Genomic DNA, 17,809 nt, shown 5'->3' on the forward strand with positions numbered 1-17,809 from the left:
GCCAACTACGGGGCCGCGAACAGGACAAACAGCAGCGCCCTCACCTGAGCCCCGCCCCACGTAAAGCGCCCTATTGGTCTTCTGGCCGCTCAAGATCCGCCTTTAGTCCCGCCCCCGAAGCGAGAGAAAAAAAATTGGCCGCGGTGTCTCCGCCCCGCCATGCTCATTGGCCAGGCCGGCTGCTGGTGACAGTAAGTGGCAGACGCCGGGCCTAGCGCTCTGGGTCGGGTCGAGTCCTACGGAGCTGTCGGATCCCCAGAATCCCCGGGGTCACGTTCCTGAGGTGAAACGCGAGACCGGTTACTGGTATCTCAGGGCCTGGGCCGGACCTGGCCGGGGGCGTCCGCGGAGACCTGAGTGAGCTCGCGGCGGGTAACGGGGGAAGGGGCGCCGCGGGCGGGGCGGAGGCGCGCGGCCGGAATGTTTTGATGGCAGGGCACGCGGGCGGGCGGGCGCGCGCCAGCGGCGGGGCCGCGCGCAAGGTTGTCCGCTGTAGGGAGCCGAGCCCTGGGCCTGACCATCCTGGGGCGCGCTGGGCTCCAGTCGTGGCAACTGGGTGTGGGGGGGGGCAACCCAGCCCACCTGGGGTATCCGCTGTCGGACGGGCTCTCACCGCCAACATCCGCAAGAACCCTTGAGCCCAGGCCCGGCCGGCTGGGGTTCCATGGGCCCTGGGTCCACATTGCCCGGTGAGTGGAGAGTTCCCTGAGGGTTTGATCAGCTCCTGTGGACCCAGGGCTCTCACTAACCTAGGGAATCCCACCGGGGCAGGCTGGGCCGTGCTCCAGGGCCCCAGGACTGGGTGAGTGCCACCTAGACCATGCCTGGACCATACCGAACACACAGTTCGTCCAGGATCTGGATCTACACTGGCCCGGTCAGGACTTCCCATCCAGGAGTTGTGCTTGCCTGCTGGCCCTTCAGTGCTAGGGAAGCAGGAGAAGAGGCTGACCAGAAAGGTCTCATTGGGTTTGCGGCTTTGTGGACCCTGTTGGCCTAATTTCTGAGGCTGAGGTGGAGCAATGGAGAGACCTCAGGCCGGTACTGACTCAGTCTTCACAGCTTCAATAAGCCACTTCTTGAGTTGAATGAGTGGTCCTTCATGGTGCTACCAGAGGAAATGCGCATAACCCTAGGCTGTCCCAAGCGTGGCCCCTCTTAGTGGGGTTGGGGGGGGGGGCGGGGGGGATGCCTGCGAAGGTTGTTTTTTTCCTGTCCCCACTCCCTACTCTCTGAGGCCTGACACCTTCTCCTCCAGCAGCTGCAGAGCCAGGACATCAAAGCTGGAGTGAAACAGACACTGTCCATGGAGCTGGTAAGGCCATGTGCTTATTTCAAACCTTTGTTTACAAAATGCTTCCAAACTGCTAGTCTCTTAGGAGACCAGGTTTCTCCAGAGGGCAGGGAAAGGGCCCCTTCTCTCTACTAATAGAAAATGAAACAGATCCCCCAAAGGGGTGGAGTCTGGGTTCAGGCCAGCAGGCCTCAGCATATATACTCAGTAAAGGCTCTGGGAATGACTGACCTCATTAGCCAGTTAAGGTCTCCCAAGCCCTGAACTTACTCCTGTCCTTTCATTACTCCTCCTCCTCTGTCTTTCAGTCAATAAGATGGTAGTGTAAACCAAGGATTCTTTCTTACTCTTGGTCTAGTAGGCAGGACAGCAGACAAGCAATATGGGGGGACTGACCCTGGTCTCTTTTTCCTCATTTCTGGCAGGTGGATAAGGTGGACCGGGGGCGGTGGTGATGGCGCAGTTTGACACTGAATACCAGCGCCTAGAGGCCTCCTACAGCGATTCACCCCCAGGAGAGGAGGACCTGTTGGTGCACGTCCCTGAGGGGAGCAAGTGTAAGTTCTTGGCCATGACAGCCAGGGCTGGGGCATGGGGGAGAGTTGGCAGAGTGGGGAGCAAGGGGCCTTCATTCCTTCAGGGCGCTGACATCTTTATTCCTGTGCCCACAGCACCTTGGCACCACATCGAAAACCTCGACCTCTTTTTCTCTCGAATATCCTTTGTGTCTCTGTGTTGGAGCTGTGGGACCTTTAGCCGCTCTCTCAGCCAGGCCTCTGATGGGAAGTTGGGGTGGTTTTGACTATAATTCCTGTAAGGGGAAGGGAACTATTGAGGTTAAAAGAGGATGGGGAAAATAATGATTGTTGTAATGATATCCCACATTTACCAAGAGCTATGTACCTTTCACTTTTTAAAAAATGTGGGGTTTTTTTGTTTGTTTGTTTTTAATATTTATATTGATTTCAGAGAGGAATGTAGGAGAGAGAGACAGAAACATCAGTGATGGCAAGAATCACTGCCTCCTGCATACCCCACACTGGGGATCGAGCCCACAACCGGGCATGTGCCCTGACCAGGAATCGAACCGTAACCTCCTGGTTCATAGGTTGACACTCAACCACACCGGCCAGGCTGTGCCTTTCACTTTGTGGTGTTTATTTATAAGGAACCTCTCTAAGAGTGATCCTCCTTTTTGATGGGATGCTAATAACCATAATAATTAATGTCTTTTGACTCATTCTGTGTCATCTGTGTTAAATACTTTACATGCATTGTCATAGACCTAATAATCCTATGAGACAGGTGCTGTTATCCCCAATATATCACTCAGACAAAAGCTTAAAGAGGTTAAGTACTTGGCCAAAATTACACAGCTAGAAAGTCATTGAGCAGGACTTAAAGCTCAGGTATGTGACACCAAAGTCTGTGCTCTTAATTGCTGTCTCTACGAACCACTTTTTCTTAAGAATTACACGTTTATAATCTACACCAGAAGAATGGCTTCACTTGTATGCTCATCGGGGAGATCTTTGAGCTTATGTAAGTATAAAAAGTGATGGATCATTTGGTGAAGGAATACATCTCAGTCTTTACTCTCCTTGAGCTCACCCCTGGCCTACCTGCCAATGCATCTTAGTCCTAGGCTCAAAATTCTGCAAACCTTTCTATTTCAGGGACTGGATATGGCACCAGAATTTAAAACCTTCACCATTTTTATCTCCCATAGAAGCTTTCCAAGTTCTGTCTCTTCCATGAAGAGAATTCAGGCTTGATCATTTCATCAGCGCTCCAATGGAATGGGCATGGTTTAGTCAGAGATGCCAGCCCCTTGAGAAAAGTGTCTCTGTTCTGCCTTGGTGGCGCCGTAGACCTGCTGCTGGGCAGAGAGCCTTCTAAGAGGAAGGAGCCATATGACCTTGCCAAAGAGGAAGGGGTTGGGAAACCGTCCCTCAGTAAGAAAAGAGTTCAAATCCCCAAAGGGCTTCTAACTACTATATCAAAAGGAAGTCAGGGACCAGGAACCAGCAACAACAATCAAGACTTTTGAAAGAGCCCAGTAAGCAGTGGCAGAGATTACTGTGAGGCGAAAGACAGAAGCAAACTGATTCTGTAGGGCCTGAAGCTAAAAGCAAAAATAAAAAAGGAGCTTGTTTGTAGGGCTGAGCAGTAGAGAGAGCCCACTAGGAGTTCCCCAGCCCCTCCATTTCCCAGAGGCTGCTCCCTAATCTTGTTCTGCTGCTTCCAGACGCCTCTCTTTTCTACGCTATTTCACTGGTACCTCTCTGACTCTGGGGCTGCGCCCTCTCTTCCCAACTCCCCAGGCAGTTCCTCTTTGTGGTTGCCTTCACCACCTTTCTGGTCAGCTGTGTGGACTATGACATATTATTTGCCAACAAGATGGTGAACCACAGTCTTCACCCTACCGAGCCCGTCAAGGTCACTCTGCCAGATGCCTTTTTGCCTGCCCAAGTCTGTAGTGCCAGGTAAGGGCTGCAAGTCAGAGGGCATCAGAGTCTGTAGTTCTGATCGAAGGTGGGGGATGGAGTGGAATATGAGGCAATAACACATTCCCTAGAACAGAGACTCAGGCCCAGCCTTGCCGAATCCTCCAGGAGAGCAGCATATCTGCCAAGACTCCTTTAAGGCACCTCTTCTCGCCGTTTTTTACCCCACCAGGATTCAGGAAAATGGCTCTCTCATCACCATTCTGGTCATCGCTGGTGTCTTCTGGGTCCACCGGCTTATCAAGTTCATCTATAACATTTGCTGCTACTGGGAGATCCACTCCTTCTACCTGCATGCTCTGCGCATCCCCATGGTGAGACTGGGAAGTTGGGCAGTTAGCGCCATAGCCCAAGATGCCTTCTTCACCTGGGTAAGGGTGGGGTGTATTCCTGGGCATCGGGCCTCCTCAGCTGTCATTGGCAGGTGAGGGAGCATCTGCTTAAGGGCTCCACTCAACTAAGCACAGGACCCCTGAGCCTCTCAGGTAATACAGGGCAAGGGGTCAAGGCAACCATCCCACCTTCCACACCTTGTCTCTTCCCCACCCCACAGTCTGCCCTTCCATACTGCACGTGGCAGGAAGTGCAGGCTCGGATTGTGCAGACCCAGAAAGAGCACCAGATCTGTATCCACAAGCGTGAGCTGACAGAGCTGGACATATACCACCGCATCCTCCGTTTCCAGAACTACATGGTGGCGCTGGTTAACAAATCCCTCCTGCCCCTGCGTTTCCGCCTGCCTGGCCTTGGGGAGGTTGTCTTCTTCACCCGTGGCCTCAAGTACAACTTCGAGCTGATCCTCTTCTGGGGACCAGGCTCTCTGTTTCTCAATGAGTGGAGCCTCAAGGCTGAGTACAAACGTGGGGGGCAACGGCTAGAGTTGGCCCAGCGCCTCAGCAACCGCATCCTGTGGATTGGCATCGCCAACTTCCTGCTGTGCCCCCTCATCCTCATCTGGCAGATCCTCTATGCCTTCTTCAGCTATGCTGAGGTGCTGAAGCGGGAGCCTGGGGCCCTGGGAGCACGTTGCTGGTCACTCTATGGCCGCTGCTACCTCCGCCACTTCAACGAGCTGGAGCATGAGCTGCAGTCCCGTCTGAACCGTGGCTACAAGCCAGCCTCCAAGTACATGAATTGCTTCCTGTCACCTCTGCTGACACTGCTGGCCAAGAATGGCGCCTTCTTTGCTGGCTCCATCCTGGCCGTGCTTATTGCCCTCACCATCTACGACGAAGATGTGTTAGCTGTGGAACATGTCCTCACCACCGTCACACTCCTGGGGGTCACTGTGACCGTGTGCAGGTGGGCAGGGTAGCAGGTGGGAGCGAGCTGACTAGTATTCCCTGGCAAGGCTGACATCTCACTGTGACCCTGATCCTGTAGGTCCTTTATCCCAGACCAGCACATGGTGTTCTGCCCTGAGCAGCTGCTCCGCGTGATCCTCGCTCACATCCACTACATGCCCGACCACTGGCAGGGTAATGCCCACCGCTCGCAGACCCGGGACGAGTTTGCCCAGCTCTTCCAGTACAAGGCAGTGAGTGGAGTTGGAGTTAGGGCCTGCTAGAAACTGGCTGATAGCTTGGTGGTGAGGCCTGGGATCCCTCCTGCTCTCATGGCCTTGGTCCCTTCCCTTGTAGGTGTTCATCTTGGAGGAGTTACTGAGCCCCATTGTCACACCCCTCATCCTCATCTTCTGCCTGCGTCCACGGGCCCTGGAAATTATAGACTTCTTCCGCAATTTCACTGTGGAGGTCGTTGGTGTTGGAGATACCTGCTCCTTTGCCCAGATGGATGTTCGCCAGCATGGGCATCCTCAGGTACTGGGAGAGGAGGGGGCAGGCGGCTAGAGACAGTGCTGGAAAGCTGCAGAAAGGTATCTTTCCTGAGCCAACACATCACAAAACAGCAGCCCTGTCTCCAGGCACACACTGCTTGATAAACAGGAGCCTGGGCTGGATTTTAGCCTTAAACTTGCACCTTTGGCCAAAAAGCTTCCTGAGAAAGGCACAAATCTAGCAATTAGCTCAGCATGTGGCCACTCCTGGGGTGGGCACCAGGGCTCTGGACAAGATACAGCAGTGTATTGCGGTCTCTGTCCTCCAGGGGCAAACATCTCCCTAACAGGAAAGGTACAAAAAGGGTTCCTGTAAGAAGACTATCCTCTCACTGTGGCCTCTCTTGTGCAGTGGCTATCTGCTGGCCAGACCGAGGCCTCAGTGTACCAGCAAGCCGAGGACGGGAAAACAGAGTTGTCACTTATGCACTTTGCCATCACCAACCCTGGCTGGCAACCACCACGTGAGAGCACGGCCTTCCTGGGTTTCCTCAAGGAACAGGTTCAGCGGGATGGAGCAGCTGCTGGCCTTGCCCAAGGGGGTGTACTCCCTGAAAATGCCCTCTTTACGTCCATCCAGTCCCTACAATCTGAGTCTGAGGTGTGTTCCTGGGGGCTGGGAAATGATGGGCAGAGTGGACTCCAGGAGCTGGAGTTGAGGACTGGGCATGGGGTGGAAGGGCCTACCCTATAGTTTTCCTTCTCTCTGTTCAGTCTGTGCCATTGGTTCCTGATGTAAAAAATATTGGGGGCCCCAGAGGCTTCCCTCCTGCCCTGAGAATTCTCACCCCTTTCTTTCATAGCCACTGAGTCTTATTGCAAATGTAGTGGCCGGCTCATCTTGCCGCGGTCCTTCACTGCCCAGAGACCTGCAGGGTTCAAGGCACAGGACTGAAGTCGCCTCTGCCCTGTGCTCCTTCTCTCCTCTGCAACCTGGTCAGGTTTCCACGGGCCGGGCTCCCAGTACCATGACAGGCTCTGGGTGAGTAGAGGTGGGCCAAGATGGGAGGGCATGGCAGTAGCACCTAGTATTTTATATCAGTCTCAGAAATGTTAATAACTGCTGTCTGTCTGTGCTGGGAGGGACAGGATGGATGCCAGGACAGCCAGCTCTGGGAGCAGTGTGTGGGAAGGACAGCTGCAGAGCCTGGTGCTGTCAGAATATGCATCCACTGAGATGAGCCTGCACGCCCTCTATATGCACCAGGTGAGTGGGCAGCAAGGAGCAAGGCCACAGACCCAAGGTAGCAGTTGAAAAATAGAATAGAGGGTTTTAGACGTGGAGAAGCAAGACGTAGGTTCAAATCTCTGCTCTGCCATTTACCTGCTCTGAAATTTCCATTCCAACATATACCCTCTTACTATCCATTTAGCCAAGCTTATTCTCATCCAGGACCTTTACACTCTGTGGTTTCCCCTGCCAAGAATCCCCTTCCCTGAGATATTTATATGGCTCCCTCCTCATCAGATCTCTGCTCTTACCTTTTCCATGTGACCCGTCTCTGGCCACACTAAGGAAAAACTTCCCTTGCCCACCCTTCTGAATCTTCCCACTCCATTTTTCTCCATAGCATTTAGCACCATTTGACATATTTTATTATTTCCTTATTTATTTATTTATTTATTTTTTTGCCCTAATCCTATTTTTGCCTCTTTCCCGCCCGATTTTCTATTTATTTGTTTATTGTCTATTCTCCCTCCTGAGTATACCAGTATAAGCCCGAAAAGGGCTTGGATTTTGGTCTGTTTTTCACTGCTATATCACCAGCACCTAAAAGAGTGCCTGGCACTTAGATCCATAATTTGTTCTTGAATCAAGTGACTAGATACAATGGGTGCTAGTATAACCTTTGCACAGTCTCATTCCAGGGGTCTGCTAAGAATTTAACCTGTAAAACATTGTATGGCCAAAACCGGTTTGGCTCGGTGGATAGAGCGTCGGCCTGCGGACTGAAAGGTCCCAGGTTCGATTCCGGTCAAGGGCATGTACCTTGGTTGCGGGCACATCCCCAGTAGGGGGTGTGCAAGAGGCAGCTGATCGATGTTTCTCTCATCGATGTTTCTAACTCTCTATCCCTCTCTCTTCCTCTCTGTAAAAAATCAATAAAATATATTTAAAAAAAAAAGAACAAAGTCCAAAAAAAAAAAACAAAAAACAAAAAACATTGTATGTATGTTACACACTATTAACACAATAGATACTCTGGTCAGTGGTTCTAGGTGAGGTGGTATAAATGGGAACTGGCTAATACCATGGAGGGGAGCAGCTGTTTCAGACAGATACCCTTCTGTTCCCAACTAATGAGCCTTCCACTTCCCAGCTCCACAAGCAGCAGGCCCAGGCTGAACCTGAGAGGCATGTGTGGCACCGCCGGGAGAGTGATGACAGTGGGGAGAGTGCTCCTGAAGAGGGGGGAGAAGGTGCCCGGCACCTCCAACCTATCCCCCGCTCTGCCAGCTATCCCTGTGCTGCTGTACCCCGGCCTGGAGCACCTGAGACCACTGCCCTGCAAGGGGGCTTCCAGAGGCGCTACGGTGGCATCACAGGTATCCAGTGGGCGTTCAGGAGGACACAGCCTTTCTTCACATCCCTCTTGGTGAAGAAAGAAGTCAGAGGGACCAGGCCAAGGAGAAAAACCCCTCTCTGTTCCCGCCCAGGGCAACCCCAGAACCCTATCCCTCATTCCTGTTTGTATTCGTTCTAAGAGTATGTTTACTTGTGTCTCTAGATCCTGGCACAGTGCCCCGGGCTCCCTCGCACTTCTCCCGGCTGCCCCTTGGCGGGTGGGCTGAAGATGGACAGTCAGCATCAAGGCACCCAGAGCCCGTGCCCGAGGAGGGCTCTGAGGATGAGCTTCCCCCTCAGGTGCACAAGGTAAGGGCTCCTGGACCTGTTAACAGCCAGAAATAGCAACTTCCAGGCTGAGGTCAAAGCTCACACGAAGAAAGTTGGGCCTCTCAAGCAGAGATTCTGCACCCTTTCATCCAAAATATACTCCCCTTTCTTTCCTCACCTGCTCTGAAATACAGGCCTTGATTTTGCCTTTGCTTACCTCCCCAAGAATCAAGCTTTCCTTTTCTTTTATATCCAGGTTTCTGTTAGGCAAGCAGCAGATAGCTGAAGACTATCTCTACTACCAACCCTCTTCTCTCCACAGGTCTAGACAAGGCTGAGGAGGGTCCCTATGCCCCAGGATGGAGGCATCTGTTGCCCTGCCATCCCATCCACCTGCCATGGAGGGCTTCTCTGAGTGTTGCCTGGCTCCACGCGTATGGTGTTTGTGTGTCTGTGCCTGGCCAAGAGAGGTGCCAATACTGGGCTCACCACAGCTCCAGGAGAGAAATTGGGGGCCTAGGAACCAGGGCACACAGGACTCTAGCCTCATCCGCAGGAACCCACTTGGCTCAGAGTGTGGTGCTAGAAACTGGTCCCCAGCCCAGCCCCAGTACTGCCACCTTTGCACCTACCCCTACGAGTTTCCAGAGGACTGCCCACCACAGAAGCTGCCAACCAGGGAGAACCTGTGCCAACCGTGGAGTGGGGAGGTTGGGCCTGGACCCTCAACCCCTGTGGCCTCCCTCTCTCTACCCTGAACAGATGAGCAGCTCAGGCTGTGGCCCTTACCTCACCCCCATTTCTCCCAGTGCTACAGCCTGCTCACCCCTCCCTTCCTGCACATCACTGGCATGTGAGCTGCTTGCTCTGGTTCTGTTCGCTTGTTTCCCTTCTCTTCAACTTTTGATTTGCGTTGGCGTAGAGGCCCTAGCTCCCAGCTCCTCTCACGCTATCTTTTGACACTAAGGATGGTTTCTAAATTACAGGAGCAGGATGGAAATTTTTTGCTGCCCTGTCCAATTTTTCAGATGGCCCCTGGGAGACTGAGGCCTTCCTGGCCCCCATTACTGCTTATTGTACCCCCATCCCTCCCACCTCCTGCACAAGGGACGGGTTGGAGTATGCCCTGGTCCGTCTACCTCCCAGCAAGAGAGCTCTGGCCTGCCTCCTGTTGTCCCCTAGAGGGGGACAAAGGGGCGGCAGGATGGCTTTGCCCTAGGCTTTGGGCTGCCGCATTGCATGCTGGGACCCAGCTCTTACCCTCAGCCCCACCCTCACTCGGCTCTGGTCCGCTGCGGTGAGTGGTGAGTTGCGTTGCCTGAAATCACAGCGGAACGGAACGTGGTGGGGACTGTGTACAGCTTGATTACCCTTAATAAAGAAGGGACTTTGACCAGGTCGCGGCCATGTTGTCTCCACGGCGAGGGTTTTGGGGACAAGCGGAGTGGGGTACATGTGATCCCTACAGGTGGCTGGGGACCGGGACAGGCCCTGTAGGAAAGTGGGCCTATGCGGTGTCTCGGACATAACGAGCAAGCGGATTAGCAAAAGGGCCGTTTCCGATCCAAGACTCCTTGGAGGTCAAGGTCTCCAGCCGGATGGGCGGTCAGATTTCCCGCTCTGAGCACGTGACCGAGCTGACTCCGCTGGTTTGTTTTGCCTTCCCCGAGCACCCCGTACCCCCGCCCCTTCGGTGACACATCGCCAATGACTGGGAAGGGACTGGGCGGTTACGGTGGGCGGAGCTGCTGCGAAAGAATGCGGCTCGAGTCCGACACTGGACATCCGTGTGGACCGGACTCAGCCCGGGGTCCCGTCAGCGAGCGAGGGGCGGCGGGGAGAGACGGCGGACGTGCCCTGCGTGAGTGCGCGCTGAGTGCGTGGCGGCGGCGCACGCGCGGAGCGAGTGGGCGGTGTGGCTGGGTCCACGTGCATCTCTGACAGCGACCCGCGCGGCTCCATGACCCGAGATTGCCCGGCATCCGTGCCCCTCCCCAAGCGGCTGGCCCCGTTCGCCTGTCCCGCAGTCCCCGCAGCCTCGGCCTGCGGCCACGCATTGCCATGGTGACTGTGGGCAACTACTGCGAGGCCGAAGGGCCCGCGGGTCCGGCCTGGGCGAAGGGTGGTCTGAGCCCCTGCTTCTTCTTCACCCTCACGCCCTCAGTGCTGATGGCCCTGGGGACTCTGGCCTTGGTTCTGGCCCTTCCCTGCAAGCGTCGGGAGCGGCCAGCAGTCTCAGACGCGCTGTCTTGGGGGGCCGGTCCTCGTGTCGCTCCCTACGTGCTGCAGCTGCTTCTGGCCACACTTCAGGTGGCCTTGCCCCTGGCCAGCCTGGTTGGTCGAGTGGGCACTGCGCGGGGGGCCCCGCTGCCAGGTTACCTACTGCTGGCTTCCGTACTGGGGACCCTGGCCGGCGCCTGTGGCTTGGGACTGCTGGTTGTGGAACGGAGCCAGGCGCGGCAGAAGCTAGCAATGGGCGCCTGGATCAAATTCAGTCACAGCCCCGGTCTCCTGCTCCTCTGGACTGTGGCTTTTGCAGCGGAGAACTTGGCCCTGGTGTCTTGGAACAGCCCACAGTGGTGGTGGGCAAGGGCGGACTTGGGCCAGCAGGTGAGGGACCTCATGGGAGAGTGGAAGCATGGGTGGCAGGGGCTGGGAAGAAGGATGTCAAGTCTGGTCATACTGGCTCCACGCTTTGTGGTGACTCTAAGGGAAGTAGGGAGGGGCTGACTCTGGCTGGGAGCTGATAGCCAGCTGGTAGGGCGTGTCTGTGCTGAGTCATTGTGGATTTTTTTCCCCAGCCCATTGGAGGCTGGGCCCCTGAGGAGGACCAGGCAGGGTGCATGCCCTACCTACACCAATCCCCAACCCTGTTATTAGTAGTAACAATGGGATTTGGCCCTGTTTGATACGCTCCTCACATGCTTCATTCTAGGTACAGTTTAGCCTGTGGGTGCTGCGCTATGTGGTCTCTGGAGGGCTTTTTGCCCTGGGGCTCTGGGCTCCCGGACTTCGTCCCCAGTCCTACACATTTCGGGTTAATGAAGATGATCAAGATGTAGAAAGGAGCCAGGTACACCTCAACTCCTGAACCTTAGGGTCTGTCTTCATTTCATTTCCTGTCATTTTTTCCTACCATAATAAACTGCTTCTTACCCAAATCTCACATTGTGCCTTGTTAGCCTTTCTGATCCCATCAGGGCTTACTTGTGGGTCTAAAATGCCTGGGATCTGCAATCCCATACATTTTCCCTAGAAGGTTTCTATCTAGTGCACTTCTTTATGATTTCTGAGCTTCCCTCTTCTATGTGTTTCATCATCCTAGGTTCAGTCAACAGAGGGGCCACCAGCGTCTACCTGGCGGGACCTGGGCAGGAAGCTCCGGCTACTGAGTGGCTACCTATGGCCTCGGGGAAATCCAGCTCTGCAACTTGTTGTCCTCATCTGCCTGGGGCTCATGGGCTTGGACCGGGGACTGAATGTGTTGGTCCCCATCTTCTATAGGGATATAGGTGAGGGGGAGGAGTGCCAGCTTAGCGCTCTGGTCCTTCATTGGACTGATTGGGGAAGTGGGGGGTCACCCCAGGGCAGTGCAACCGAGTTGAGAGCTGGGTGGTCAGAAAAAAGCTATGGTTGGTGCCTGGGGCAGTCTCTTCTGAAGAGGGGACTAGGGGGCATTAAGTGGGCTTAGACTCATTTTCTCCACAGTAAACTTGCTGACTGAGAAGGCACCTTGGCACTCCCTGGCCTGGACTGTTACCACCTATGTCTTCCTCAAGTTCCTCCAGGGGGGTGGCACTGGCAGTACAGGTATGGGGGACGCTCACCCTGGTTGGTACTGGCCCTCCCTCTCCTCTGGATAGTTCTCTCCCACAGGCATTCCTCCCCTGGGCTCTTTGGTGCTTTCTGACCTTTCACATCTGGGTGCTGGGCTGATGTCACCTGTCCCCTTAGCTCTACTGAAGCCTCCCCTGGCTCCCCCCAGGCTTTGTGAGCAACCTTCGCACATTCCTGTGGATCAAGGTACAGCAGTTCACATCTCGGGGCATGGAGCTGCGCCTCTTCTCCCACCTGCATGAGCTCTCACTGCGCTGGCACCTGGGGCGCCGAACAGGGGAGGTGCTGCGAGTGGTTGACCGGGGCACATCCAGTGTCACCGGGCTGCTCAGGTACCAAGCCCATGGAAAGGGAGTGTGAGGGGGTGAGGCAGGAAAAGCAGGGGGGCCTGAGAACAGACCCAGCTGGAGGAGCTGCCCCTTCGCCCTCTTTCTTTTTCTAATAAGATTAATGTACATATGCTCTGTAATAACTTAAAGTAGATTGAGAGCAAATCTCTTTTGAATTCTGCTCACTTCTTCAGAGGTTCCCACTGCATTTAGTATGTTGAGTTCTGCTTCTTGGCATTTTTACATGTATATGTGCAGACTCCCATAACTAAAGTGGTATTGTGAAGGTTTTTCCCAAAACAAATGGTATCACAATATAGGCATCATCCTCAGAGTTGCATTATTTTTTTTTTTTTTTTTTTACTTTTTAAATATATTTTTATTGACTTCAGAGAGGAAGGGAAAGGGAGAGAGAGATGGAAACATCCATGAGAGAAAAACATTGATTGGCTGCCTCCTGCACACCCCCCACTGGGGATCAAACCTGCAACTTGGGCATGTGTCCTTGACTGGAATCGAACTCGGGACCCTTCAGTCCTCAGGCTGACACTCTATCCACTGAGCCAGACCACTAGGGCCTCACAGTTGCATTATTAACAAAATGTTATGGAGATGTATTCTCATTGGAGCATGAATACATCTCCCTCTTTCATTATGATAGACCCAGAGCATTCTGTAGTTTGAGCATGCTGTGTTTCCTTTAGCCATCCACCTCCTGAGAGGCATTTAGCTTGATTGCAGTCTGTTGCTGTTGAAAACAAAACACCACACTGAAACTGCTAGAGGTAGAGTTGCTGGCTCTGAGCCCATATACCTTTCTTTGTCCCTTGACTTCCCCTCCCAGCTACCTGGTATTCAACGTTCTCCCCACCCTGGCTGACATCATCATTGGCATCATCTACTTCAGCATGTTCTTCAACGCCTGGTTTGGCCTCATCGTGTTCCTGTGCATGAGTCTTTACCTCAGTGAGTGCTGCTTGGTGAAACCAGCTCCCTGAACTCTCCGAGGAATCCCTTGAGCATGAGCTCTGACCCCACTTGGGTGACCCCGTTTGGAAGACTATAGATTAGTGGACTTGAATCGTTTCCTCAGCTCCCCAACAATGGCGGATGGGCATACTCCTCTGCCACGGAAACTTTAGCTTAACCTGTGTGGAGGACCAGGGCATTGTGGTCACATTAGGTCCTCGTTGTGGATACGAGTCAAGGAGAAAGCTCACTCTGTCACAGATGCAGCTTGCCTTGATTTGCTCATCAAAAGCATTTTCACAGATGAGGCTTTGTACAGGCCGCAAAGATATCTTGGACACAGCCTCTTCCCTCAGGGAGCTTAGGACGTTCCCCCTTTAGAACCTGGGTCCCTGGGCTGTAACGCAGGGTTAGTGTGTAGTAGGCAGCAGACATACACATGTGGTTTCTGCTGTTGAAAATGTTGTCTTGATCTTTTTTTCCTTTTCCCTCCTCCTTTCATGCTGTAGCCCTAACCATCGTGGTCACTGAGTGGAGAACAAAGTTTCGACGTGATATGAACACACAGGAAAATGCTACCCGGGCACGAGCCGTGGACTCTTTGCTAAACTTTGAAACGGTAACAGAGGCCTCAGTGGCAGTGGTGTGAAGCATGGAAATATGGAGGTTTGTGCCTGGGACCACCGAGGCTCCTGAGGAGCTGGGGGGTGCGAGATGTGCTATTTAAAATTAGGAAGGAGGGATTGGGGATCTGGAAGCAATGATCCGGATGCTGAATGCTGCAGCCATGTCAAATGGTGCTTTGAATTCATCAGGTGAAGTATTACAATGCGGAAGGTTATGAAGTGGAACGCTATCGAGAAGCCATCGTTAAATATCAGGTGAGCACGCTAGTTTGAGGCCTACTGACAGCAATGGCCTGGCCTTGTGGAATTGCCAGAGCCGCGAAGAATAAAATTTGGGCTATGAGTTTGAAGGTGCCTGGGCCCAGGTTTGGATTTGGTCAGCGCATATGTGACATTCTTCTCTCCCATGTTATTTCCACAGGGTTTGGAGTGGAAGTCAAGCGCGTCACTGGTTTTACTAAATCAGACTCAGAACCTGGTGATTGGACTTGGGCTGCTTGCTGGCTCGCTGCTTTGTGCATACTTTGTCAGTGAGCAGAAGCTACAGGTGAGAGAACTGTGCTGGGGACAGGGAAGAGGGGGCCTGGGTTCTATGTCTGGTCACCAGGTTCCTGGGTGGGAAGCAGAGAGATGACAGGAAGTGGGCAGGGTGATAACCTGAAGGCCTCTTGTGGATGATCCTTTTCCCTGGATCTCCACAGGTCGGGGACTTTGTGCTTTTTGGCACCTACATCATCCAGCTGTATATGCCCCTCAACTGGTTTGGCACCTACTACAGGTAACCTGATCCCTGGCCCTCACCTGTGCAGTGCATTATTTCCCCAGCTCCTCAGAGGAGCCCCAACCATTACCTACTTGCAGGATGATCCAGACCAACTTCATCGACATGGAGAACATGTTTGACCTGCTGAAGGAGGAGACAGAAGTGAGTGAAGAGAGAGGAGTGGGGCTTGGGGGAGTGAGAGCCGAGTGGTGTTTCTGGTGTCTGGAGGATACCAGACCTGTAACAGCACCACACATTGGTGACACTCTCCCAGGTGAAGGACCTTCCTGGAGCAGGGCCCCTTCGCTTCCAGAGGGGCCAGATTGAGTTTGAGAATGTGCACTTCAGCTATGCTGATGGGTGAGCCCCTCCCCCTTTACTGTCCCCTGGACCCTTTCCCACTATCTACTTACACACTGCCTTCCTGCCCCTCATCCCTGCTTCTTAGCCATCCCTGCTTCTTGAGAAGAGCCCACACGGGAGGGTCAGGGCCGAGTAGTAGCTCTGGTGATGGAAGTGGGCACTGGGAGTGCAGCAAGGCCTGCTGACCATACCCGCTCTTCCTTGCAGGCGGGAGACCCTGCAGGATGTGTCCTTCACTGTGATGCCTGGGCAGACCCTGGCCCTGGTAAGAGGAAACCCAGCCATTTGGCCCAGCCTCTTCCATCTTCCCTTATTCCAGTGCCCATGGTAGCTTTTGACCCAGGCTGAGCGTTAGAGAGCCCTGTCATGTCTGGTCACATGTGAATGTGGCAGCCTCCATGGCCATTGGTGCTCTATTGGAGAAAAAGCCTTAAAAGCCAACAGCCCTAAGAATGGGTTTCCCTCTGTTTCCAATACAACAGGTGGGCCCATCTGGAGCAGGGAAGAGCACAATTTTGCGTCTGCTCTTTCGCTTCTATGACATCAGCTCTGGCTGCATCCGGATAGATGGTCAGGACATTTCACAGGTGAGATTGTTTGGGAGGAAAATGTCATTGTGTGTAAAAGAATGGTAAGTGTTAAGCATCCAGGGAGAGGAGGAGACCTCACTTCTGCAAAAAGCTGGGGCAGGAGACCTTAGCCTTTCTAGCACCATCTTACCTACACAGGAAAGAGTCATGTATGGTGCTGTACAGGATACAAAGGTCTGCAGCAGTCTAGGGAAGCCGGGAGAGAATGGGACTTTTCTCTTTAGCGATGGGGAAACAGACTCAGAGAGGCTGAGTGACTCGTCCACACAGCTAGGGTTTGGGGTGGTGGTGGTGGCAGGAATTTTACCCAGGGCCTTTCATGCCATGTGCTTTCTGCCAGCCCATCCTTCCTCCTAGGCTTGGGGGGATCTCACAGGCCAGGGAATGTGGTCTCTTGGCCCCAGGTGACCCAGATCTCCCTCCGGTCTCACATTGGAGTTGTGCCCCAGGACACCGTCCTCTTCAATGACACCATTGCCAACAATATTCGCTATGGCCGCATCACAGCTGGGAATGATGAGGTGGAGGCTGCCGCCAAGGCTGCAGGCATCCATGATGCCATTGTGGCTTTCCCGGAGGGTGAGCTTTCCTGGCCCTATTTTGCCCTGGGCTGTTACTCCCTCTGTCCTCCGTTCCATCCCTTCCTTGCCTCATGTGGTCACAGAAACCAAGTTTATCATGTGTGACCTGAGGGATGTGGGCAATATCCACAGGGTATGAGACGCAGGTGGGCGAGCGGGGACTGAAGCTGAGCGGTGGGGAGAAGCAGCGTGTCGCCATCGCCCGCACCATTCTCAAGGCCCCCGACATCATTCTGCTGGATGAGGTGAGGGCCCTAGGCAGTTTTCACCCCTCCCTCCTGCCCTGCCTGTGCCCGTGCCATTCCTGTTTTCCATCGGGGAGAGACATCCAGGAATCCATGTTTCACAAAACACCTTACAGTTCTCAAGTGCAAACAAGGTTCTTTTTGATACCCGAGACCTCTGCCAGCAGCTTGCATCCTCCTTCCACTGGGAATTTGGGTGGCAAGGGCAGTTTTACCCACATCCTCTCTGTAGGCAACATCAGCGTTGGATACATCTAATGAGAGGGCCATCCAGTCTTCTCTGGCCAAAGTCTGCGCCAACCGCACCACCATTGTAGTGGCACACAGGTACAGGACCGGGGCAGCAGGCAACGGGGCCACTTTTGGGGTTGCAGTGGGTAACTGGTCTCTGACTTCTCAGGCTCTCAACTGTGGTCAATGCTGACCAGATCCTCGTCATCAAGGATGGCTGCATTGTGGAGAGAGGACGGTAAGGGGCACAGCAGGATGAACAGGGCCAGGCCTCTGAATTGTGGACCCAGGATATGGTTGTGAAGTCCCAGGGAATTCTGGAGGAGCTCTCTCTCGCCAAATCCCTGTTATCTCTGTGGGCTGGTGGCGAGGACTCTTGTGGTAAAACTGATAGTTGGGACTTATACTTTCCTCCTTGCTCCAGGCACGACGCTCTGTTGTCCCGAGGCGGGATGTATGCGGATATGTGGCGGCTACAGCAGCAGGGACAGGATGAAATCGCTGAAGATACCAAACCCCAGTCTAAGGCATGGTGACCAAAGTTGTGACTACTTCCTTCCCAAAGGGTCACTGAAAGGGAATAAAATGTACCCTTCTTCCATGGCATAGTTTATCCTGGCCTTGGGGTGCTGTGCTAACCAAAGTGGGGGTAAGGGACCTTTCAGTAAAGTTATTTTTGGGGAAATAAAAGTGTGGACTGTGCTAGGAACACTGTGATTTCATGATGTGGCATATTGCAGTAGGCCTCTACTCTTAGATTGGGTGAGCATTCTTGACAGGACTCTACTGGTTTGGGTTGGA

At 53.7% G+C, this 17,809-nt stretch overlaps 2 protein-coding genes across 10 annotated transcripts; both read left to right on the forward strand.

Annotated features, from left to right (window-relative positions):
- Positions 1 to 186: 186 nt before the first annotated feature.
- On the forward strand, positions 187 to 9,872 carry ATG9A (autophagy related 9A). 9 transcript variants are annotated; one of them, XM_054723066.1, is made up of 16 exons: positions 187 to 372; positions 1,259 to 1,315; positions 1,720 to 1,851; positions 1,966 to 2,009; positions 2,772 to 2,836; positions 3,619 to 3,780; positions 3,974 to 4,115; positions 4,355 to 5,103; positions 5,185 to 5,338; positions 5,442 to 5,621; positions 5,991 to 6,239; positions 6,442 to 6,620; positions 6,722 to 6,845; positions 7,960 to 8,185; positions 8,368 to 8,513; positions 8,797 to 9,872. In XM_054723066.1, the coding sequence occupies exons 3-16, from the start codon at positions 1,749 to 1,751 to the stop codon at positions 8,800 to 8,802; spliced, it is 2,529 nt and encodes an 842-aa protein (XP_054579041.1). In that variant the 5' UTR covers positions 187 to 372; positions 1,259 to 1,315; positions 1,720 to 1,748; the 3' UTR covers positions 8,803 to 9,872. The 9 variants fall into 9 exon arrangements, with proteins under 9 accessions (XP_054579041.1, XP_054579040.1, XP_054579047.1 ...); XM_054723065.1 differs by having other exon boundaries at positions 187 to 357; XM_054723072.1 differs by having other exon boundaries at positions 187 to 357; positions 6,728 to 6,845.
- Positions 9,873 to 10,428: 556 nt separating this feature from the next.
- Positions 10,429 to 17,711, forward strand: ABCB6 (ATP binding cassette subfamily B member 6 (Langereis blood group)). Its single transcript, XM_008145147.3, has 19 exons — positions 10,429 to 11,084; positions 11,410 to 11,547; positions 11,800 to 11,986; positions 12,183 to 12,284; positions 12,460 to 12,643; positions 13,485 to 13,606; positions 14,119 to 14,228; positions 14,425 to 14,490; positions 14,657 to 14,782; positions 14,937 to 15,013; positions 15,097 to 15,160; positions 15,273 to 15,358; positions 15,569 to 15,626; positions 15,844 to 15,948; positions 16,356 to 16,530; positions 16,665 to 16,777; positions 17,010 to 17,104; positions 17,178 to 17,246; positions 17,433 to 17,711. The coding sequence occupies exons 1-19, from the start codon at positions 10,536 to 10,538 to the stop codon at positions 17,542 to 17,544; spliced, it is 2,538 nt and encodes an 845-aa protein (XP_008143369.2). The 5' UTR covers positions 10,429 to 10,535; the 3' UTR covers positions 17,545 to 17,711.
- Positions 17,712 to 17,809: the final 98 nt, after the last annotated feature.

The sequence above is a fragment of the Eptesicus fuscus genome, chromosome 11 (genome assembly GCF_027574615.1).
Source record: "Eptesicus fuscus isolate TK198812 chromosome 11, DD_ASM_mEF_20220401, whole genome shotgun sequence".
Lineage (NCBI taxonomy): Eukaryota > Metazoa > Chordata > Mammalia > Chiroptera > Vespertilionidae > Eptesicus > Eptesicus fuscus.

Bases quoted from the DNA above. Each gene is read 5' to 3' on its own strand.
- ABCB6 (XM_008145147.3), top strand. From the start codon at position 10,536: ATGGTGACTGTGGGCAACTACTGCGAGGCCGAAGGGCCCGCGGGTCCG. The intron at 15,359-15,568 runs GTGAGCCCCTCC...TCTTCCTTGCAG, and splicing joins CACTTCAGCTATGCTGATGG to GCGGGAGACCCTGCAGGATG. The intron at 15,627-15,843 runs GTAAGAGGAAAC...CCAATACAACAG, and splicing joins CTGGGCAGACCCTGGCCCTG to GTGGGCCCATCTGGAGCAGG.
- ATG9A (XM_054723066.1), top strand. From the start codon at position 1,749: ATGGCGCAGTTTGACACTGAATACCAGCGCCTAGAGGCCTCCTACAGC. The intron at 3,781-3,973 runs GTAAGGGCTGCA...TTACCCCACCAG, and splicing joins GCCCAAGTCTGTAGTGCCAG to GATTCAGGAAAATGGCTCTC. The intron at 4,116-4,354 runs GTGAGACTGGGA...CCCACCCCACAG, and splicing joins ATGCTCTGCGCATCCCCATG to TCTGCCCTTCCATACTGCAC.